This window comes from Hippocampus zosterae, chromosome 1 (assembly GCF_025434085.1).
Source record: "Hippocampus zosterae strain Florida chromosome 1, ASM2543408v3, whole genome shotgun sequence".
NCBI lineage: Eukaryota > Metazoa > Chordata > Actinopteri > Syngnathiformes > Syngnathidae > Hippocampus > Hippocampus zosterae.
The window spans coordinates 6,846,847-6,870,008 of record NC_067451.1 but is presented as its reverse complement, the minus strand read 5'-3'; the positions used below and the strand labels follow the sequence as shown (position 1 = coordinate 6,870,008).

Here is a 23,162-nt window from a genome sequence, read left to right as displayed (position 1 = left end):
GCGCCACCACAACAGAATCAGCAACACCTGTTGAAACAACTGTGCAAACATTACTGCCAACAACCGAGGTATCCGAGGCGGCAAATACGGCGGCTTCTCAGACGACAATCTTGCAGACAAGTGTACCAACATCAACTGCAGCCACAACATCAGAACCTGCTCCCCCAACGGCGGCAGGAACAACAACAAGAACAACTGTACAACCATTAACTGCAACAACAGGGACACCTCATCTCACACCTTCAGAAACATCAACAGCTGGATTTGAATCTGTCGCAACATCTAGAACAACAGCGACACCTGATCTGACAACAACAAAAGCAATCACTGTCGCGAAAACATCTAAAGCAACTACACAATCAGTCCAAACAACAGCAACTGCATTGCCGACAACCACGGAAGGTGCGAATGGGACCACAACGATAACATCACCACCCCCCGCAGCAGTGACGGGAACTGCAGCACAAGTGACAACCACAGCAACACTTCCCGGAACTAAACCCACCACGGGAAATGCAGCGACAAATTCCACGACAGGAAATGCTGCAACAAATTCTGTCACAAAAAACACAACGACAAATTCTGTCACAGGAATTTCAGTGACAAATCCCAAGACAGGGAATGTTGCAACAAATTCTGTCACAAAAAACACAACGACAAATTCTGTCACAGGAATTTCAGTGACAAATACCACAACAGGAAATGCTGCGACAAATCCCACAACAGGAAATGCTGCTGCGACGGGAATTTTCACAACAACCGTGCCAGGAGCAACACATGTGGCAACTACGACAACGGCAACTGCCGTTACCATAATAATTCGGCGAGTTTCTTTCCGATCTCTTCAGAGCACCTTTACGAATGACCTGCTGAATCAGTCGTCTTCCCAGTTCATGTTTCGATCGACCATGATAAAAAGCCAGGTAAGAAACACGGAAGAAAATTTATAAACTACTGGTCACTGGAGTTATATGATTTTACCAATGAATTGCTACGAAAGCACTCAGTTGTTTGTTTTCCTTTTTGCAGCTCCAACCATTATTCCAAAGGGCATTTCCTTCCATCTTCAGGATCCTGATTGTCATCGGATTCAGGTAACGTGCTCGTGCTGATTTTGTTGGCTTATCGCATGGATGCTGACGAGTGGTTATTCAGCACAAAAACAAACTCTTGTTTTCAGTTCCTGGAAACAAATTTGTCTCTCTAAAACTTTTGAGTCCAAAGTCAAAATATTCAGCTCATTCGGGACAGTGGTTACTACAGTGGACAGCTCATCGTGTTCGTAGGTTACAGGGTGCATCCAAGGGTTACTTTTTCCTACAAATCCCGCCATTTTTCATGACAAAAAAATCCTCTACAAATGGACGAACATTTTCGTTTGGTTCTTCCACATTTTGCTACTTTATTCCATTATTATTCAAGCCACTTCAATGTCAAAATGTTCAGCCCATTCAGGACAAATGCAGTGCTATTTCGATATTCCACAATTCTAAAATAAAATTTCCAACTCAATGCAGAAATGTTAAAAAAAACAACAACAACTTTAACTCAACCTATCACAATTCTCATTTTCAAATTCGTGGAACTATTTTCCCCATCCCCCAAATCCCATTTTTTCAGAACTCCACACACTAATATTACCAAATGAAGGCACATTTTAAATCCTTACATCTTTATTTCATATTTCCCAACCGAATGAAACCTTCCATTCTCGAGTTACTACTCTGTTCTCTGTTATCACGTTAGCAATTTTGCAATACTTCTTAGTGTTCACAATTTGAACATTTGTAGTTATAGTAGTACCATTAGTAAGGATTTTTTTTTTAATTCCCCAGGCAGTAACAGAGCTGTTGTAATTTTCAGTTCAGTGTCCAGCCTTCAGCTTTCAGTGCTCATTTCTTGAGACGGAAAAAAAGAAAAATTTTCTTCTTCAATTAATATTGCATATATTTTATCCTTTTCACTGGCAGACGTGGCTCAGTCATTAACGATATGGACCTCCAGTTTAACAACATGGCCCCGAACCACACGGCAATTTCCGAGGTCCTGATTGACGCCGCCTCAGTGGTCAGCGGCTTTGACATTGAGCAAAGTTCCATCACCGTTGAAGGAATTGGTACATTTGTTTGTTTGTTTTCAATTAATCTCAAACAGAATTAGAGTTGCTCTAAATTGGAACTAAAATGAGATTGTGTTTTTCCAGTAACGAGCGGAGCGAGCCGCAAGACCAGCCTGGTCAGCGCATCCTGTCTGGCGGCTCTTTCGTGGATCCTGTCCACACAGCAATGAAGTGTCAGCACTGATCAAGTCACATTCAGCACTGCTATCAATTTTATTTAATTTCTATTTAAATGCAAAAATTCCATCAATGACTGAAAATGTACTTTTTTTTCTTCCTGAAGTGGGGAGTCAGCCCCCTACCCCGCTTTCTCTTGACATGCTAGTCAGTAGGCAGGCCGACACGGCCTGTCAGCCATTTTGGTTTGAAGCAGCCATTTTAGGCTTGTTTAGCTATTCCCAACGGACATTCACTGATCACCACAAGTCAGAGCCAGATCAAATGACGGCGGTCCCACCCTTAGGAATTCATCAGCGCCCCTTACTGGCAGTCATCAATGAAAAGACAGACGTCTTCCTCCTCAACTTGCAGTTATTAATGATTTCATTTTACCACAGGGGTTCAAAACAGATATGCACTTTCAGAGGTATTTTTGTGGTTATTAAATTGTAATTTTACTATATTCTATTTAACGCACAATGACCATGGTTATTATTTATCGAATAAGGACAATGCAATGTCATTCATGTATACATATAATGCCGTGAGACCCAATAATAAAAAAAAAGGTGTCTTCGAGTTTGCGTGATGGTTATTTGAAGGTACTGACCGGCTATATGTGGGATATGAAAAGCACAACCGATGACATTTCCTATAATAACATGACACAATAGGCGGGTACGCTTGTTGTTCTTGACGCCAGTGGATCAGGTTTGGCAGAATAATAACACAAGGTAGGGCCCCTTTGTCAGACACTTGAAGTGGCACTTTGTTTTGGTTTTTTTTTGTTTTCACCCACCCACACAAAAGCAATACAAAACCCAATTTTCTTCATAACAGCTGCATTGGATGAACATACAATGTGAGGCACTCCTCAACATACATGCATGACATCAGCAGAAAGCCCACAGCCATACGGTGAAAATGTGAATTCATTGCTCACTGCAAACAATCAACAATTATTAAAACATATATTGTTCAAATGAATACATGTCATCCATTTAAACGTCATTATATTACAATAAAAGATTACACTTTTTTTAATTGCTTTTGTTGTATTGTTCAGTATCACAAATTATCTAATAATAATTTGAAAGAAAAGCTTTGAATCACATTAAAATGTGAAAAAAATGTAACATACATTTCTTCACCACTTATCACTTTCTATGTATAAAAAGTTGCTGATGGAAGAAACTTTTCAGGAAAATACAATTATTAGTTTATATTATGCCCATATTATATTTTTATGTATTTTATATGATACTAATATTCCAATACTATTTCAAATGTTATTTACAATCAGAAATTGCTGATTTCCCACTGTCAGAAATTTACGGCCTTTTCAAGAAAGATCTCAAATCAAGAGTTGGTTCAGATTTACCTTCGTTATAAAGAAGAGGGACTAATAAAAAGTATTTTCAAATTAACATTCCAAATTCATAAGAAAATGTAAATTATTTTGGTGGCGGCAGGAAAAGGAAAAGGTGACGGATTAGCGCAAACCGCCCGATGGGCTCGACAGTAAAACCGAGCACCATCTGTGGAAGTGGGCCACGGGGGCGGGGACACAAGGCGACAGCAGCGACGACGGCGCCTCATCCCGGCGGGAGAGCTCGGACTCAGGACTCGCGTGATGCTCACACCCGCCCTCCTCCTCCACTCGTGACGTGAAACAATGGTGGACAACCGCTACGCCACGGCGTTGGTGATCGCCTGCGTACTCAGCCTCATGGCCACCGTGTATCTGTGCGTGGGCATGGGCACGCAGCACTGGTACCAGTACAGCAGCCCGCCAGTTCGCGGCGAGGCCAACGTGTCCGAGCTGCGCGGCCTCTACGACGAGTTCATGGACGGAGAATTTGATGAGAAGACCGACAGCGACACTTTGTTCCGACTCAACGGCAGCGTGGGCCTGTGGTGGCGCTGCGTGCTCGTGCCCGCCGCCGCGCACTGGTACAAGGAACCGGGTACGTGCTTACGATACGCTTTCCCTTAGGGGGGTCGGCAGTCCGGGGGATGCGCGGAAACGTCCCTTATTACAGTCGCCATTTGACGTCCCGTCACTTGGGACACTTTGGTGACCTCTTGTGGATGGATGGCGACAGAACCTGGTCTCTCGGCCGTTTTGAAAGCGTTGTTCGCATAAAATATTTAATACCTACTCAAATATTGTCATTGTCAGTTATTTTATAAATATGTGTCTCAGTAAACCTAATATTTAAGAGTGCCAGAAAAAAACACATTCGCGTAAAATAATAAGAAAATTGAATGTCACAATGAACAAGGAAATTTAGTTTCTTCGAGTTCCTGTAGTACCCTCTGGTGGACGCAAACAAACCCGTCCCTCGGGTATTTTCAAGAACGGTTCGCCAAAAAGAGCAGGTTTTACTCGGATCAGTTGTGAAATCTGTCTCTGAAAACACTTGTTCAAGCATTGATTCATCTTTCAAATACAAATTATATTACATTTAAGCAAATCTAAATATTTCGAGGTCTTTGCCGATTAAAAAATGTGCCTGGTTACATTTTGCCACTATCGATTATTTTGGAGACGTTTCAGATAATGTAAATTAGGTTAAAAATACTATGTAATATGGTATATATGGAGTGCTAATTTTCAAAAACAATGCTCAAATTCTGTTGAGTTCAAGTAAAAAAAAAATACAAAAAACATTACATTGAAGGAAAAAATGAACAGAAATAAATGCCATACCTCAGACTGACGCCTTCTTGGTGACCACAATACGGACAGCTGACGTGGCATCTGTAAAGCTGACATTTTACGAGGTCATTAGCTATTGTTACTCACCAATTCCCCTGCAGACCATTTTTAGATATCACATATTTGCCATCTCAATTTAGCTTGCCGTTTTTACACTTATTCCTATTTTGATAATCTCAGGCGCCAAGATGGTGTTGCGGTGCCGAAGCTTCACCGTGCAGCAGCAGCTCATGCCCAAATACAAGGAACCCGGAAACCACAACAGTGGAGAGGACATGCTGCGCACATGTAAGTCCAATGGCCATATATGTAAGAATTGCTTTGGGAAATGACGGTACAGTCTGCCGAGCTCCTCACTTCATTGCTATTGGTGCAGTTACAACTTTGCCTCGCAACAAGTGATGTGAAGAGTTACGATAGCGTTGATTTTTCAAATTAATCATATATTCAACCATAATGAAACTTTCGCCAAACAGCCCAACCTGCCTGGTGTTTTTTCGTAGACTTGTGGCGATTCCAGTTCCTCCTGCCACTCATTTCTCTGGGCCTGGAGGTCTTGGCGGGTCTGATCGGTTTCTGCGCCTGCCTCTGCCGAAGCCTTACACCCACGCTTGCCATTGGTGTACTTCACCTGTTAACAGGTAACTCCTTTGATTTGCTTCATGAAGAAAAAAACTAAGACAAAAAGAGAGTAAAGCTGTATTTTCCCCAAGGGGGGGAAAGTCTTCATTTGAAGAGAATAAATCTGTTGTATTTTTCCGGATACAGTTGTACTTTCAGAATGAAGTTGTATTTTGAGGGGCAGGGGGAAAAAAGAATGCTAAGATAAAAATTACCGTATTTTCCGCACTATAAGTCGTTCTTGAGTACAAGTCACACCAGCCATAAAATGCATAAAAGAACAAAAACACATACATCAGGCGCACTGTAGTATAATTTGTTGTCATCTTTTAAGGCTAATTTTTAAAAAACATTTTTTAAATTATTATTTTTATCAAATAAAACAACAGGCTGAATAAGAGTACGATATGCTAACGTTACTTGACGCATAAACAATGAACTGAGAATGCGCCTGGTATGTTCACGTAGCATATTAAGAGTTATTCAGATAACTGTAGCATAATGATCACACTAACAAGTTTACCAAACCATCAGTGTCACTCCAAATCACTAAATTCAATGAAATCTTCATCCTCGGTGTCACTTTTAAGCAACTCTGTCAACTTCGGTGATGGTAGAGACGGTGCTTCCTCTTCTACTTCGCTGACGTCAGAATCATCGTAGGTTTTTTTTCTTGTGTCAATGTGGAAAGCATCAACACAGGCCTGGAGCCCCCTCTTGCGGTGCAATGTGAAAATAACATGTCAAATGACAGAATGTGATAATTATTTCACACATAAATCGCTCCAGAGTATAAATCGCACCCCCGGCCAAATTATGCAAAAAACTGTTACTTATAGTCCGGAAAATATGGTAATTGAAAAGAATGAAAGACCACAAAGTTGTGGGGGGGGTTTTCGAGAGAAAAAAAATCGTAAGAGAATAACGTTCTAAAATTTAAGCTCAGGGGAATTATTGTTTTTTTATACAGTACATTTAAATGTCCCCCCCTCCCCCCACATCTCGTAATGCAGGTCTGTGCTCACTGGCCACGGTGTGTTGCTACCTCGCGGGGACTGACCTGCTCCACAGGGTGTCCGTGCTTCCTGACAAGGTGGACGCCTCCCTGGGCTGGTCGCTCTACTTGGCGCTCATGTCCTCGCCCCTCCACATGATGGCGGCCGCCCTGCTCGTGTGGGCCGCGCGCAGTCACGGCCGCAACTACTACCGCATGGCCGCCTACCGCGTGGCCTAACCGGCAGGACGACGCCCTTATCCCCGACGGTCCAAACGGAGGGACTCGTTCATTTGGAACAGCACTTGGTGTAACGGCTGCAATACCGGCGGGCCGCTATGTTAAAATGCTGTTTGAATACAAACTGTTAAATCGTACCTACAGTATGCAGTGAATACTGTATACTTTGGAGTACGAAAACCACATGGGGGGGGGCATAAAATAAATGACTATTTATATATATTTTTAAAAAATCAGGAGATAAACTTTTGAGAAATTATGTTTAAAAAGTATTCCTATTTTGCTAGGGAAAAATCTGACAATTTTGAGAAAAGAATGTTACAAGAAAAAAAATCTGAATTTTGTGTGACCAAATATTTCAAGACAGAATCGTTACTAATGAGAAAAAAAACATTAAGTCTGTCACGAAAAAGTCAAATTTCTGGAAAGATGAGAATAGAATTAAAATGTTATTATGTGGGGGAAAAGGCATAGCTGTATATGGTTTTACTTTTGTCAAGGAAAAAAAAAGTTGCCAACCTAACACAATAGTATTATTATTATTGTATCTTTGGAGAATAAAAGGTGGCATGTTACAAAGGAGAATAACCACTAGGTTTCAAAAATCAAGTTTCATTTTTGTGGGGGAGAAACCATCACAGTTTTAGGAGGTGGGGTGAAAAGCACACTGTTGAAAGCCAAGTGAAAAAAACACCACTTTTGCATTTCGGTTAACGAGGGAGCCTGCTATTCCCTCGTAGAAATTCAAACCTTTTTGTCCTCTGCTTTTCAGAATGACTCTAGCTCCTTGGTGAATAATTACAACTGTACATTGCTTTGTAAACTAAGTTGGCATTTATTTATTTATTATTTTGAACGCTTTTTTTGTTTGTTTACATTTTGATAGTCGTCGTTTTCACTTGTAAGCACTTCTTGTGGGGTTTTTTTTTCAGTTTGATATTTCCTGTTTTTGTTCGTCCCCCCCACCCTTTTTTCCCCATTATTTCAGCACACCAACAGAGTAGAAACAACACTAAAATACATTGCTGCAAGCAGATTTAATTTTTTTTAATGAATGCACCCTAACAGCCATATGGCACTACACCTGCTGCTCAATTTTTTTAAAAGTTGCAGGCTGTCGTGAAGTTCTGTTTTTTGGACATTTAAAAATCCGTAGATTTCAACGACATTCTAGGCAATGGCAAATGTTGGTTCAATACGGATGCAACCTGCTCTTGATGTGTGATATGTAAGCGTGCATGTGCTGTTTTGAAATAAAACTTTTTTTTTTCATACGTTTGTGTTGATTGTCCTCAGTGGTTGTGTGTTTTTTTGGGGGGGCGGGGGGTCTCATTCCTCCTCCTCCTCCTCCTCCTGTACTGACACAAAGTTAGCCGGATGGCCCTTTTTGTGCACCCGCAGCGTAGGAAGGGTGACACTCCTCTTCCTGGCGAGATAGAGCGCCACACCCTTCTCATAATAGGCACACTCGTTGATGAAGAAGGGATAAAGAGGTTCGCTGCCATTGTAGCGCAGCGTTTGGCCCGAAAACGTCTGGAACATGGGCTCCTCGGGGTGCAGCAGGCAGAAGTCTTGGTCCTGCCAGAAGAGACTTTTTATTTATACCAACTAATCTTCCTGAGAAAATAACTTTTGTTTGTTTATTTTTTACAGTCTAAAGTTGTACCTGTCAGAGAACAAAATGGGATTTTCCTCAACAAAAAAAGGTCTAATTACCACAAATGTTTTTTTTCAAGAATTAAGTCATATTTTTTAGAAAAACTAAGGATTTTTAAAAATGAATTAATACATCTGACATTTTTTTTGTTTTTTAGAAATTTTTGGGTAATTTCTCAGGTTTGAAATTGGATTTTTACCACATAAAAACATTTAAAAAGGCCATTTTATGAGAATCAAGTCTTGCCATATAACCCAAAGAGAAAGTAGTTTGATTCTTTAACGAATGAAGTGTTTTTAACAATTATATTTATTTTATTTAGAGAATAAATCTTAGTCGTAAGAGAATACAAAACAAAAAGTTGAAAGATTGTGAGAACAACAGGTTATGTGTTTCGACCGTAAGGTTGTAAACCATTCCTATTCATCATCAGATTTGTCATGAAGAGCAACTCTTTTGAAGTTTCCATCCCTACAAGAGTTTTGTACCTGAAGTTTCGGATGAATCGCCGCCATGATGTTTTGAGTGTCGGCTTCTCTTGGATAGTCAACGTGTCCAACCGCGGTGAATAGGTCTACTGGCCCGCCCTCAAAAACGGCGCCTGAAACCACAGAAGATGAGCAAGTGAGGCAGGACCCGAATCGCATCCGTGCTCACAGTGCTTTCACATACCCGAGTTGAAGAGCCGCACCCAATCGAGCGTGTGCTGCAGGCCGTCTTTCATGGCCGTGTAGATGTCGAACCTCACCACGCCGTGAGGCTGAGGACCGATCTCTAAAGCTGAAAGTACAGATTAGCACCTTGTAATTTTGAGCAGTTTTCAAATGTACAGGAAACTCCCGTCAACACACAGGTGTGACTTCTCTGAACTTTAATCATCTTTCCGTTTTAAAACGATTAGAAAATAATAAAAAAAAACGGAAATTAGATTAATCCATTCCAGATCCCAGAAAAGTCTTGGTCTGATTTGATCATTAAGATGGGGAAGTTCAAAAAAACAAAACAAAAGAAAACATAACCTATGGCCAGCAGATGGCAGCATGGGGTCTTTTCTTGGATGAGATTAGTACTCTGGACTTTAAACATTTACAATAATTTTGTGATTTGTGATTCATTCAAGTAGTCATACCTCGGTTTTCGACCATAAACCACGCTTTAAAAAAAATCTTTATTTAACACGTCTGTTCACAATGGAACGCTACACGAGGAAGCGTCACTACCTTGTCTACCCAAGGCACTTCCTCGTCTAAGGAAGGCGAGAGGAGTCAAGTGACACATTCAAGTGCGCTCAGTTTGGTCAAGAACCGAAATTCGGTCGTCATCCGAGGCATTAAAAAAAACTTGAAATTTTTGGTCGAAAACCGATTTGGTCGAAAATAGAGACGTTCGAAAACCGAGTTTTGACTGTATTAGTGATGTTAAATCTAGTACAAAAATTGTGACACATGAAGACAGAAAATATGACAGATGATTTATATTTTGAAGTAATGCAATAACATAATGTACACACACACATCTTTCTTTTGACTTTTTATCTACCTTATTTTCTGTCAAATTATTACTGTATATGTTTTATGTTCAATAAACAAACAAACACACACACGCAGGGCACTATGCACGCACACACACTACTAATTACAACTACTACTAGTAGACAGCCTACAAATAGCTCAAATGTAAAACTGTTACAGTGTATGGATAATTATTTGTTAATACATTATTTAGCGATGAACATTTTCTGGTGTTTTACAGAAGGACTGTTTACATGTAGTCAAAAAAGCAATCTTTTCTCAAAAACCTTGTTTTCTGCATTTTTTTGGGGTCCAAAATATGTGATTTTGGGTGAAAGCAACCCCTATTCTTCTGCTGATCACTATAAGGAGGAATAAAGTCAAAACACTTATTGTGTGATGAAAGAAGTTTATCCTTTCATTTGGTAGTTTCTGTGTTCACAGTCATAAAACACGTGTGATCTTTGAAAGATCAGTCACAATTTTATAAACTGGTTGGCACTTAATACGTTCTCTTTTTTTAATGGCTGGCATTGAAAGATTTCAGATGGTGTAATATTAGTCATATATGCCTATGCATATAGTCATAGTAAATTTGTAGGTGCGGGTTTTATACCCTGAACGCATTCATGCAAAAATAACACGTACCGAAACCATGTTTTCCCACTGAATCAAGAGAAAATGACTCCTTGACGTCCAAATGAATGTACCTCACTGGTATGTCTGGCATCTGCCGCTGGAAAAACACGGAAGGCGAACGTCAACATATATTCTCATAAGTAAAATAAATGTATTCATTTAAGAAAACCTTTATTAGTCTCGCAATGGAGAAATTCCCAATTCTAAGCAGCAAAGTTATGAAAGGAAGAAGTAAAACAACAAAATATAGGAGCTGCTGGAAAGGCAGCCACTCTCGCGGCGCCATTTTGAAGTCAAAATAACAAAAATAACACAACACAACACAACACATAGGACACAGACAGTCGTGCAAGCTTCACCACTTTTCTGCATACACTTTGTTGTTTGAAGCAGTTATAGATGAAAGAGGAGAGAATCAAAGTGTCCTTTCACCAGTGGGTCAGAGACGTCATACTGAAAATGTGCACACGTCTGCTACAAGCCAAGTTTGGAGAGCACGTGTAAAATTGATTTTTTCGGGGCATACCTGCAGGTATCGGAACGCATGCAAGCAGATCCAGTCACAGTCGGAGAAAGCGATGACACACAGGCCCATGTTGGACGTGCTGTTGTGGAGGTCGCAGACGAGATCCACAGCTCGCGGGCTCCCTTTGGGCCCCAGCGGGGAGTCCAGTTCCCGGGCTCGGGTCATCTCGTAGGGGGGCGCATCGGACAAGGGCCCGCTGACGCCGACGACCGCGGACAAAAGATGGGAAGAAATCAGTGTCACGTGAAGGACTGATTCAATGATGACATGCGCATCCATCCATCCGTTATCCGTAGCAGTCGGCTGCTATTTCAAAGAACTTCAGGACAGAATAGGCAGGACGGGACACTTTGGAATAGAGAGAATAAGTGCAGCAGTCTTACTTGAGGGCGGCGTGGGTGAAGCATCGGTTCAGGTCGGTGTCGAGGTATCGTCGGCCCAGCTGGGTGGCACGTGGGTTTGCCAGCACCGCCCGCACGGACACGTCCCCTCCCGCCTCGGCGCCCGTCGCTGTTCTCATCAGCTCCCTGACCAAATAGACCCCGGAGAGCTCGTTGCCATGGGTACCGCCGCAGACAGCGACCCGAGACAAGCTCGGTAAACGGACCTCCATCTGATTGTACCGCATGCAAATGACCTTTGGTCTCCCCGTTGGTGGTAATTTGCTGGTGGAAGTGGAAAACTTTACAAATTGATGAAACTAATGACTATTCGGCATCCAAAAGATCCCAAATGAAGACGTGGGAGTCGTCTCTCACCTGCTCCACCCGCCACCGTTACCTTTCTCTCCCCTCTCACCCGGCCGTTTTCCCGTTGCACCCTTTCGCCGGGCTTTCACATCACTTTCCCTGAGTCAGCACTCTGGCTTTTGCACGCATTGCGCTGCATCGCAGGCAGGGTGTGTCGCGGGACGGTATCGGATGCCAGAGCAGGGAGACTTAATGATTTACCCTTCAGATGAGGTCGCGAGCTCAGTGGAGTATGACATCATCCGTTTGGTCAACAATTGTGACAGGGAGGGTGTGTGTGTGTGTGTGTGTGTGTGTGTGCGTGTGTGTGTGCGTGTGTGTGTGTGTGGTGTCATTTATTTACCGGTAATCAACTGCAGATGTGGGATGGGAAGGCAGTACAAAGTATAAAAAGGACTACAGCAGATCAATAAGATTTTACATTCCATCCTGTATTTATCTGGGAATGAATGCAACACGGGCGGCCCGGTAGTCCAGTGGTTAGCACGTCGGCTTCACAGTGCAGAGGTACCGGGTTCGATTCCAGCTCCTGTGTCCCTAGGTGTGAGTGCGAGTGCGAATGGTTGTTCGTTTCTGTGTGCCCTGCGATTGGCTGGCAACCGATTCAGGGTGTCCCCCGCCTACTGCCCGGAGACAGCTGGGATAGGCTCCTGCACCCCCCGTGACCCTAGTGAGGATCAAGCGGCTCGGAAAATGAATGAATGAATGAATGCAACACAAGTTAAAAAGAAAAAAAAAGAAGAGCACCGAGTCTGCTCGCTAAGATTTTTTCCTCCCCATCATACTGTTTGCACACAGGGTACTATTGATTTAAAAGGCTAACAGAAAGCAAGCTGAGCACAGAAAGTGCAAGGGGCAATGAGACTTGGAAACAACAGTGAATAGCTGCTACGATAAAAATAAAGACAGGAAGTTGGAGTATGGAGACCGTCAAGAGTACATGGATTGGGACTGTTCATTGTGTCAATAACGATTTGACATGCTCGTTTTAACTCAGGACAACAACCTGGGCTCAGAAAGTTTCTCCGGCGCCATTATTTTCAAATGACGGCCTGGAAGCAGTTGGTATGCTAAAATAGAGTAAGATGGCAACCTGAGCGCAGAGGACACAACAACAAATTGCTAAAAGATCCTATTTCCGTCCATCTACCATATCATCAAAACCGTCTGGGATGATTTTTTTTTTTGTTTCTGGTCTCTCTGTGTAAACACGCAAGGTTTACACAGAGAGACCAGACTTATGATCTCGTTTCACAGAAAGACGCATCATTTCAATAGCAAGGCGGGAAAACGGTAAATGGATGTGACATTTTGCTACGTGCTTTGAACGGGGTACAGGTGGAATGGTGAAACAATTTTTACACATAGCATGCATAACAAAATAAAAGTAATCAAAAAGCTATTTGTTTGACATGACAGCATTTATTCAAGATTTCCTCGTCCTGAATACAAAATCGCAAACAATGTTGTTATGTTTCAGCCGAGCGTGAAATCTCCCTTTTTGGTGACATGAAACAGAAAAATGCCTCACTGTTTTCCAGACATTACTATACGTTTATAAAATCAGGGGTTTTTTTTTTTTAGATTCTTTGTCTTGATTAAGTACACTTACAAACGACAAGGAAAAAAAAAAAGACGAAACACTTTTTTGGTGTCACCATGTGCTTGCATATGCATTTTCTTTTAAATCAGCACTGCATTTACTTTAAATGTATCTATTCTTCACACCATAAAACAAGTATTTCTCCTTGAAAAAAAATTATAATCACTTCGGCCTTCTTTTACTTCCAACCATATTAAAACCTGAGCATCCAGTTCACTCACACATTTTTCTGACAAGTGAGCACAGGTTGTTAAAGGCGAGGAGGAGAGACTATTCTATCACAGTTGAACAAGATAACACCCTGTCTCCCAGCACACTCCACACACACACACACACACACCCAACCACCCAACCACACATAGTCGCACAGTAAGTGACGTGACGTTAAGACACAAATCATCAGAGAAACCAGAAATAAATTGTCTTCATAAAGGCCACCGATTGATCGCACAAATTTGAGGGATGGATGTGGAAGGAAGCACTACTCACGACAAGCTTGAGGGCCTACCACCGTCCTGGAGGTCTCTTAGAACAGAGAACCAACGGGGGAGCTTCTTCTTTTTTTTCCTGCTTCTGTTTCTTTAACCGGGTGAAGGTGGGGGTCAAAATATGTCTGGGCAGCCCTCCCAGTGGCCGCGCTCTTTAGCTTCCCAGTAGCCGCCTTTATAGATGTGGACCTGCTCACCAGTGATTCGGTCCTGGCAGCGTTCGAACCAAAGTGCCTTGTAGAGATCATGAGGTGCGCCTGGGGGAGAAAGAAAAATCTGCGTGAGCGAAGGAGCGGAAACCCCAGATGGGACGGAGGCGACTGCGGGAAGGAGACAGGAGAAGGAAGGAATACTTGCTTTTCATAGATGGATCGTTTCGAGAATCCTCATCGACAGCTTTTGAAAAAGAGAATTGCAACATGGATTTTTTTTTTTAACCCCTTACTTTACTAATCCCCTTTAGTCCCCCCCTGGATTTTACTGCCATGCGCCACATTGTAAAAGGGTTCACAATGAAAATGGAGCACAACTTGGTAGGAAAAAAAATGCAGATAAGAGGGCGACGAGCGTTGACCGATCTGGTGTGCGTGCCCTTCAAATTCAGTAGCAATTGGACGGCTCATCTCTAAACAAAAGCCTGAAATTGGCCAAAAATAATCAACAATGATGGAAAGAGTGCCCTATCCCGATTGGAGAGGAAGTAAAGGGTATTTTTTAGAAGGATCGGGGGCCAAACCTTCATCGGGGTAGCCGGAGGCGCGCTGGCTGAGAGCCTCCCTCTCGCGCTCGCGCCGGGCGATGCGCTGCTTCTCCTCCAGCCGCTGCTTCTCGCTGTTGGCCTCGTCCCAGTGACCGTCCTCCATGAGCCGCTGGTCGGGACGGCGCCGGCTGTCCGTGGGCGCCACGGGCTCCTCGGGCTCGTTTAGAGTGAGCGCCAAGGTAGTGAAGTAATACATGGTCTCGGCGCGTTCACTGTGGACCAGCGGAGATGACAAATCGTCCGGGTTACTTGAGTGAGGTATCCAGAAGAGAAGCTTGCACTCTAACAAGAGCGTCATCGCTTTTGTGTCATCGTTTGAATAAACGCCGCACGGGAAATACATGCCTTTCTTCACGTCTACCTGTATATGGGCTTCAGAAAGCAAGGAATGTTCACCAAATTCCTCATTTGCCTTTTCTCTAACGCAGGCATATCCAAAGTCCGGCCCGCGGGCCAAATCCGGCCCGCGGTCGAATTTCATCCGGCCCTCGGCCCCCGTCATAAAATCAGTGCCGTCTGGCCCGCAGGTTGGGCGCCATGGAACACGTGTTGCATTGACTGAGGTCTCATAGACTGGTGAGTGATGTTTCATAGAGTACTGCTTCCCTCTAGTGGCTAAATGAGTAATAGCATTCACTAAATGAGTAATAGCATTTAGACACTAGAGGGCATCACTCACGAGTTAACAAGACATCACTCCGTGTTTATATTGACTGATATGTCATATTTCAAATTCCTGTTTCAAATGAACCAAAAGAAATTCTTAAGATTGTTGAAATTAAAATAAAAATGGAAATGTGAAACAGACTGGCTTACTAATATTTGTTGAACAATATTGTTGTTCAATGTTAAGAATGTCAGCCAAGGTCGGCCCCCCGACATTGTACCACATAAAATCTGGCCCCCTTGGCAAAAAGTTTGGACACCCCTGCTCTAACGTATGCCGTTGATTCCGCTGATCTTCCCACAGACTTACGGCAGAGGGTTCTTCCGCCACACCTCTCTGGCTTTCAGGGTTTGGTAGACGGTCTTCTGTTTGCCCTCGGAGCCGTTCTCCCCGCCGCGGCTGCTTTGCATCACGCGGGAGAACTCCATCTTGTCGTCCCAGGTTCCCGACAGCACGTAGTGGGCTTTGCCATCCTTATCCATGACCACACCGGTCACCTGAGGGGTACGATGGCAGAGCACGGTCATCGTGAGCAGACGCCGCCAAAGGAACAAAAAGAACACCGCGACGATGACAAAAACAAAACATGTCATTCTCACCTTTCTGGCCACATCTCTGGAAAAGTAACTGTAAGGCGCAAATTTCAAATGGCAGCGGTCTCCTGTTGTGTGGTTCACCACATCGATCTCTCCCGACTAAGATGAGAGAGGACAGTTGTAACTATCACAGCTAGCCAGAAATGCATAAACAATAAAACAGGGACAAAAATTTTTGCTCCTTTGAATAAGTCCCCTTCATTCCAAATTTAAACTTTAAAAATCTAGAACAAACACAGAAAAAGACTAATGCAATATCTCAATTAATTCCGTCGGACAGGCGTCTGTGTTTCAATGAGACACTTGAATGTCTGTTGTGATTTTCTCAGCTTAAACATTTGGGAGAAACGGATGCGTTGGAATCTCACCTGGTCAATCCAGAGTTTCCCAACGATGATATTGTGCACTGTGGTGGTCACTTTCTTCCACGTGTAGTGATTGTTGCCCTTGTCAAAAATGGCGTGAATGGTCCCTGTTGGAACGCGAAGCGGCACGGTGACGGTTATGAACACGCCAGAAAGGAGGCGCCGCTTTGCTTCGTGTCGTCAAGTGCTCTTACCCAACGGCATGATGGAAAGATATTTGCCACGGAATTTGCTGGCGACGGTGATTTCCTGCCTAAGAGTCCAGCCGCGATCGGAGATGGCGTGATGAGCCGCGGCCGGCGGGTGATGACTGACCTGGCGGGAGCCACAAGCGCCGAGAGTATTAGTGCCGGTGAATGGGTGAAAACTCCTAAGCACAGGTGGCAAACTGAAGACCCCGGGGTCCAGATCTGACCGGCTGCATCATTTTAAGTGGCCCGCAAAAGCAAATCAAACACGCGAACTTCCATGATGCTTCCTAAAATGTCGACCAAAATATAAAATTCTCAAATCTAAGAAATATGAGAAATTTTCTTGTTAACAAACCGCCCCATTAGAGTACCGGTAACATGAACAATCGCCTCGGCAGACTCACCTGCTCACATATGGAGCGGTAGCCGCTCTCCCGCCGCCGGTCCAGCTCGTACGTCTCGCCCAGCAGCGGGTTGAAGGGCTTGCTCGTGCGGTGGACGGTGGTGGAGTAGGACGAGACAGAGAAGGCAGCCACGTAGCACATCTGCTCCAGCGAGCTGTGGCACTTGGCCGCCTTGTCCAGCAGCTCATGGTACTCCAGGTCCTCGGACAGACGCTGCAGCATGGAAATGGGCTCGTTGAAGTTCACCTATAGGATCAAAAGGCATCACGGCTGCATGAGAAAAATACAGAAATCTTTCCAGGAACATACACGTGGATAAAGATATACAGTGAAACCCCGCTATGCGACCACCTCATTTAAACGACCACCTTAAAAATACGACCGGTTTTGTACAGTCCCAAATAGAACGCCTATGTATTGTATTGTATTGAAACCCTAGAAATGAGACCACCCCGGAATTCAGAATTGCGACCGCGATATCCGGTCCCAGGAAGCTATCGCCTCATAATTGCGACAAGGTGTGAAAATGGCAGCAAGCAAGAAGAGAATTGATTTGACCATACAACAGAAAATTGAAGTTATTCGAGCCAGTGAGCAGCCAGGATCGAGCCAGCGAAGTCTTTAAAGCGTCCAACGGTTGGCTGGATCGTTTCAAAACAAGGCACAACATTGGAGGCGCTAAGCTGTCAGGAGAGCGAGCCAGCGGTGATATGTAGTTTTTTTTCTCTTGCATTATACATACATAGACTATTCAAATGCTTACATTTCTTTAGTGTACGATACAGTTGCATGTACAATCCATCATTTATTACTCATTGTGTGTACATGACGCTACAGTGTATTGTTGCCTGTGAGCCACATTACTTCTGCATTATCATTACTGCATGCCACTTCAGAAATCAGACCACCCCGAAAATAAGACCACCTTGAGCAGTAACATAGGTGGTCTTATTTCTGAGGTTACACTGTACAGCAGATTGAGATCCTGGCCACTCACAGGCATGGGAATCTTGGAGAGCTCTTTGCCGATGCAGTTTTTCATGATGCTCCACAAGTTGAGCGAGTAGTTGGGCTTGTCCGGGATGCGCGTGCGCCGCTTCTTCAGCGGCAACAACTCCTGCGAGGGTGACTCCTGGTTCATGGCCAGGGGCTCCTCGTTCAGCTGACAAGGCAGAAAACATTTTAGCAGGAATCAAATAGTCACTTCATAAAAATAACACTCTTTATAGCCGGAGACCAAGTGTCGTCATAAAAAGGTCAAGAATAAAGAAGCCACTCGATGACTTCTTCAAGAGAGAAAAAAGACAACACCAATTAATGCCTAGACATAGTAACCGAAATAAAATAATTTTACAATTAAAAAGTTGTAATAATTTGAAAAAGAGAAAAGGGAAACTTGTCATGTGATATGAATACATGTTTAATTTTACACGAGAAGAATGTAATGTAGTACGCCTCAATAAAAACCTGCTAAGATTAACAATTGCAGTTAAGAGGACAAAGTTGTATTTTTGCAAAGTAAAAAAAGTTATTCTCTTACAAAAAAGTCAATTACGAGTAAAAATGTGTCCTTTTACAAAGATAAAACTAGTAATATTTCACAAGGTCAGAATAATTAGAAAAACTCTGAAAATAATGCCACCATTTAATGAGATGAAATGAATGAGTATGAAGTCCTCATTTAATGCCAGGAAATTTTATGAAAGGAAAAATAACAATAAGAACCTAATAAAGTTGCCATTTTAAATGATAACACACTACGCAGACACACAATACGAGAATAACGATCAAACTGTGCGACTCTGGTCGGACTCCTTGAAGCGCCGCAATTAAAAAAAGTAACTTACTGACTGATCATCCGAACACATTTCACTATTGAAACCGCTGGCATTACTGCTTGACCTTCTGGAACAAAAGATTAACATTTTCATGTTAATATGAACAGCAACCACACACACCCACACCCAGGGATGTACTGACTTGTGGAAGCGAGGGTCCGCAGGAACAGTGATAAACTCTGGGGCTTCTTCCATGGCGTCAAAGAACTCATTGTCGTCATCCTCATCGCTAGCCTCGCCTTTCGCTGCTGCAACGGCGCCTATCCAGGAAATCGTAATAGAAAGATACAATTGGAATTTGTTGTGGCGCTGCAAAAATAAAAATTCAAATTTCAGGGATAAATGGTATCATCAAAATGAAATTTTTTGTTTACTAAGACAAAGTACGCTACTCTTACAAAGTGGAAACAGTAAGAAAAATGTATGACAAACTATGTCAGTAAAATCATAATTTCCTTTAAAAAAATAAAATAAAATTAATAAAGATAAAAAATGATATGATGGGAATTTAGTGGTGATTCTTGAAGCCACGGGCCGGCGCGCCTATTTACTCTTATTGTCAGCGGTGGCGTTGGCCTGCGCAGCAGCACCGCGGAAAGCTCGCTCCAGGTGGTTGTGTTGCTTCGCCAGCTGCTCCAGAGTCTCCTCCAGTCGCACCCGCTGCTCCCGCTCCGCCTGCAGCGCCTTCTGCCAACGCTTGCTGTGCGCCTGCGCCAGTGCCAGGAAGTCTCGGCATGCCTTCAAAATTCCACCGGAACAAAAGTGCCATGATGCCAAAGGAACTTGTCAGTCTTGATTATACACAATAAAAAGTCATGCTATGGGAAAAGCGCATCGGACTATTATCAGAATTGTGTTGTAATTACAAGAAAAACAGTTAAAATATTACTAAAGTAAGTCACAGAGAATTTTTTTTTAAATAGGTCACATAAAACACAAGAATGTACTCCTACGACTTTTACATAACTAAAAATGACAAGAAATCACCATACAGTAGGAGCAACATTGTGAATCTAATACGTCATGATTGCAACAAAAATCTTGCAAAATTTAACTTAGCGTGATGGCAGCGAGCGGAGAATAATACACTTTTTGTTTTTACAATGGACCAGCAAAAGAAAATCAAGGGTGAACTGACATTGATCATAGCGTTGGAGGTGATGCGGAACAGCGTCGCCCTCTCTGTCACCTGCCGAATTTTATCTCCCGCCTCTCCCGTCAGACGCAAATTGTCCAGCTCCGACAAAGACCTGTGCCACAGTTGGGGAGTCGTGTATCATACCTTGTCACTGTTTCCATTGGCAGTCAACATTTTGTTTTAAATCCTTAAATGACCAATCACTACTTTAAAAAACAGGGGCTGGGGTGGAGGGGGGGTATCTCAACATACGGTAAAGGTTAGTTTTGTTAAAATGTGATTGCTTCATATGTTAGCATTACGCCAGCTGATTTCTCTAAATTAGGTTATATGACTTGTTTTTCATGTTCAATCTGAAATGGGAGTGGCAAGCTTCAATTGAATGTTGACAAATCTGTCCTTTTTATGTTGCATTAAAAAAAAAGTCACTTTTTAATTTTTTTTTCATGTTGAACTGCCAACTGAAGATGAAGAAAGAAAGGCTATATGGATTGTATCGATAAAGATGGACTGACCTCTGGAGAGCTGATCCGTGTTTGGAGATGAGATCGTTGCACGTGCTCAGATCCTCCACCTTGCTGCCCAGTGTCCGCAGCGCCGACTGGACTTCGGAATTTTGCGAGCCGCCGCCGCCACCGCCACCTTGTCCAGAAGGTGAAGTCAGGGGCAACTGAGAGAAGTCGTCACCCGAGTCATCTGTTCACAAAGAGAGCAAGAAAAATATCAATTCCATTTCCTCGTCCCCGACCCTTGACAACTGAGAAGCTTTTGCATTATCTCAAGTGTTTTTGCTGCTTTGTTTGTTTTACCCGACTCAGTTTGAAGGCGTGCCGCTTTGGCCTTAGCCAGCTCCAACGCGGTGATCCAGCGCTGTCGCTCGACTTCACAACTGGCCTTCAGGTGATACGTCTGCGCGCCTCCGTTAGAGATGACAAAGTTGCACGCATCGTCCACGGTGATGGTCGCCGTCGCCAGGTTGATAGTGCCACGGCAAGTGTGGCCCATTTCCGCCTGGGTCCTGAAAATTCCAGAGGAAAAAAAAAATACCAAAAAACATCATAATGTGTTTTGAAAATGGCACATAATAAATATAATATTAAAATTGTAAATAATATTAAATAATATTTAATTGGAAAAAATTATGTGACCTTCAAAGTCATGAAAGATTTATAAATGTAATAAAATACAACTAGTTCAAGCTGTACCGCGCCTTATGCCCAAAGTCAGCTCCGGATAGGCTCCAGCACAACCGAAACCCTCATGAGAATAAAGCAGTTCACATAATGTATAGGTGGATTATGACAAATAAGACTCCTACAATTAAAAAAATAATATGCGTCACCTGTGTTATGAAAGTCAACAGGGATTTAAACAAATAATCAACATCATACATTACAAAAATAATAGGATGACAAACTATAAATATGGAAAAATATCACAAAAATGTTCATACATTTTTTAAAGTTTTAACATTAATGTATTAGCAAAATAAGATATATGTTCAAAATGTAGTCATTTTAGTTACAAATATAGGACATGTATAAATCACAATTAAAATAAAACACCCGCGCTGCAAGAAGGAGAGATACCACCGCTCGTTCCTACCGACTGCTGTCAGGCTGCTGAATAAAAACAATAATAATAATAATAAGAATGATAATTAAATGATGTGAAAAACAATTGTAAATAGCACTGCGACTTATCCATTTTGTATTTATATTGCACTTAATTGAACTGTGTTTTTTTTTTTTAATTTCTTCTTTCTACCCACAATCTTGCTGCTGTAGACTGTAAATTTCCCCAGTGTGGGACAAATAATGGATATCTTAAATCTTTAACACATGACACATGAGATCATTCTACAACAAATCAACAAAAGATGGGCTGGAACCAATGGATTTATTAAAAATCAGGACATTATTACACACACATGCACACACAAAGCGATTATGATTCAGTTACTGGTTTGGTCAGGAACATGCATGACAAAATTTGCAAAAGTTTTGATCATTGTTTTCTGAAGCAAAAGCAGATGTTTGCAATTGTCAGAGTTAGAAAAAAAACTCAAAAGAAAATTGGTATGCATTACTTAACTACAGGCATTGGAAGAATATGTTCTGCTGGAAGCCTGGCTTTCAGAGGATTTTGACAATGAATCAATCAATGAATCATCGCTTATCCAAACAGTCGTTAATTTTAATTCATTTCAATTACATCAAGGCTAGGTGATTCATTGTTGCACTTCTCATTCAAATACAAATTAAACTGCTGGCTTCTGCTTTGTTATTTAGCAATGTCATACCTGTAGTAGGACAACAAGCCATTACTCAAGACGAACCAGCGCCTCTGATAACCCTTGATGTAATTAGTCCACTTGAACACCCATCCCTTGTATGTGTCTCCAGCTGGGATTGGAGTGGCTGTCTTGGGCTCGGACATTACAATCCCCAGAACCCAGACACCGATGCACAGAACCTAAAAGGCACAGACACCAGGAGGGCAGGGAAAGGGGGGAAATAAAAGAGTTTGTAAATGAGTAAATGAGTTCCGGCACTGTTTCTACTCTCACGTTTGTGTGGCCTGACAGGTCAAAGTTCAACTAGTTGCAGTACAAATAAAACAATTTATTGTCCCATCCATGTTCTGTTGTGCAACAAAAAAAAAACACAAAAAACGACATGTTTACCTTGACTTGTCCCTTAGTTGACAGCTCAGGCAAGCGAGTATCCAATGAAGTCGCTGATAATGTTGACACCTAGACCAGTAGCAAGTAAAGATGGCTTCTTAGCTTACGGAGGCTAACTGACCAGCAAGCTAGCGTCGACAATGGGGGACAAAACGCGGCGAAAATGGTCCAGAAAGAGGCAGCTGGCGTGGCTATAGATTAAAATGACGCCGTCGAGTGGATGAAACATTTCTTATTAAGCGCGTGAAGAATGTCAGTTGCACAGATGCGTACAACACTAGCTAGCTACTTCTAACTAGCCTATAGTGCTATGTGGGTCCACCCGGTGCCACTATAATTGCGCTCCGTGGAGAAACAACTCCACAGAGCATGCGCACAGTCGGATGTAAAGTATCGACGTGGACTCTTTTTGACCAATGTTTTTTCTACTTCGGGCAGAGAAGAAAATTGATACATACCCTCAACAGATAAGTGAAACAAATGCTGACG

At 42.6% G+C, this 23,162-nt stretch overlaps 3 protein-coding genes across 7 annotated transcripts; 1 reads left to right on the top strand and 2 right to left on the bottom strand.

Moving 5' to 3' along the window:
- The first annotated feature begins 3,775 nt into the window (after positions 1 to 3,775).
- Positions 3,776 to 8,129, top strand: LOC127609912 (claudin domain-containing protein 1-like). Its single transcript, XM_052079480.1, has 4 exons — positions 3,776 to 4,245; positions 5,181 to 5,288; positions 5,504 to 5,641; positions 6,635 to 8,129. The coding sequence occupies exons 1-4, from the start codon at positions 3,954 to 3,956 to the stop codon at positions 6,853 to 6,855; spliced, it is 759 nt and encodes a 252-aa protein (XP_051935440.1). The 5' UTR covers positions 3,776 to 3,953; the 3' UTR covers positions 6,856 to 8,129.
- Positions 8,130 to 8,180: 51 nt separating this feature from the next.
- On the bottom strand, positions 8,181 to 12,216 carry LOC127609900 (N-acyl-aromatic-L-amino acid amidohydrolase (carboxylate-forming) B-like). Of its 2 annotated transcripts, none has more exons than XM_052079459.1 (7): positions 11,947 to 12,216; positions 11,572 to 11,870; positions 11,189 to 11,384; positions 10,672 to 10,759; positions 9,185 to 9,292; positions 9,001 to 9,113; positions 8,181 to 8,433 (listed from the first exon to the last, which is right to left on the bottom strand). In XM_052079459.1, the coding sequence occupies exons 2-7, from the start codon at positions 11,814 to 11,816 to the stop codon at positions 8,185 to 8,187; spliced, it is 999 nt and encodes a 332-aa protein (XP_051935419.1). In that variant the 5' UTR covers positions 11,817 to 11,870; positions 11,947 to 12,216; the 3' UTR covers positions 8,181 to 8,184. The 2 variants fall into 2 exon arrangements, with proteins under 2 accessions (XP_051935419.1, XP_051935428.1); XM_052079468.1 differs by having other exon boundaries at positions 11,572 to 11,853.
- Positions 12,217 to 13,560: 1,344 nt separating this feature from the next.
- Positions 13,561 to 23,040, bottom strand: LOC127609850 (oxysterol-binding protein 1-like). 4 transcript variants are annotated; one of them, XM_052079393.1, is made up of 17 exons: positions 22,674 to 23,040; positions 22,290 to 22,462; positions 20,797 to 21,005; positions 20,503 to 20,683; positions 19,988 to 20,099; positions 19,401 to 19,587; positions 18,992 to 19,109; positions 18,859 to 18,916; positions 18,009 to 18,173; positions 17,012 to 17,257; positions 16,611 to 16,731; positions 16,420 to 16,523; positions 16,055 to 16,150; positions 15,765 to 15,952; positions 14,765 to 15,000; positions 14,386 to 14,424; positions 13,561 to 14,285 (listed from the first exon to the last, which is right to left on the bottom strand). In XM_052079393.1, the coding sequence occupies exons 2-17, from the start codon at positions 22,424 to 22,426 to the stop codon at positions 14,143 to 14,145; spliced, it is 2,340 nt and encodes a 779-aa protein (XP_051935353.1). In that variant the 5' UTR covers positions 22,427 to 22,462; positions 22,674 to 23,040; the 3' UTR covers positions 13,561 to 14,142. The 4 variants fall into 4 exon arrangements, with proteins under 4 accessions (XP_051935353.1, XP_051935361.1, XP_051935369.1 ...); XM_052079401.1 differs by having other exon boundaries at positions 18,859 to 18,913; XM_052079409.1 differs by lacking the exon at positions 14,386 to 14,424 and having other exon boundaries at positions 22,674 to 23,039.
- Between the last annotated feature and the right edge of the window lie 122 nt (positions 23,041 to 23,162).

Coding starts and splice junctions, on each gene's coding strand:
- LOC127609900 (XM_052079459.1), bottom strand. CDS start 11,816: ATGCGGTACAATCAGATGGAGGTCCGTTTACCGAGCTTGTCTCGGGTC. Junction 11,385..11,571: donor TTCACCCACGCCGCCCTCAA/GTAAGACTGCTG, acceptor CGTCGGCGTCAG/CGGGCCCTTGTCCGATGCGC. Junction 8,434..9,000: donor CGATTCATCCGAAACTTCAG/GTACAAAACTCT, acceptor CTCTTCTGGCAG/GACCAAGACTTCTGCCTGCT.
- LOC127609850 (XM_052079393.1), bottom strand. CDS start 22,426: ATGTCCGAGCCCAAGACAGCCACTCCAATCCCAGCTGGAGACACATAC. Junction 16,732..17,011: donor ACCGCTCCATATGTGAGCAG/GTGAGTCTGCCG, acceptor GGCTCCCGCCAG/GTCAGTCATCACCCGCCGGC. Junction 15,953..16,054: donor CCAGAGATGTGGCCAGAAAG/GTGAGAATGACA, acceptor CGTACCCCTCAG/GTGACCGGTGTGGTCATGGA.
- LOC127609912 (XM_052079480.1), top strand. CDS start 3,954: ATGGTGGACAACCGCTACGCCACGGCGTTGGTGATCGCCTGCGTACTC. Junction 4,246..5,180: donor GCACTGGTACAAGGAACCGG/GTACGTGCTTAC, acceptor TGATAATCTCAG/GCGCCAAGATGGTGTTGCGG. Junction 5,642..6,634: donor TGTACTTCACCTGTTAACAG/GTAACTCCTTTG, acceptor CTCGTAATGCAG/GTCTGTGCTCACTGGCCACG.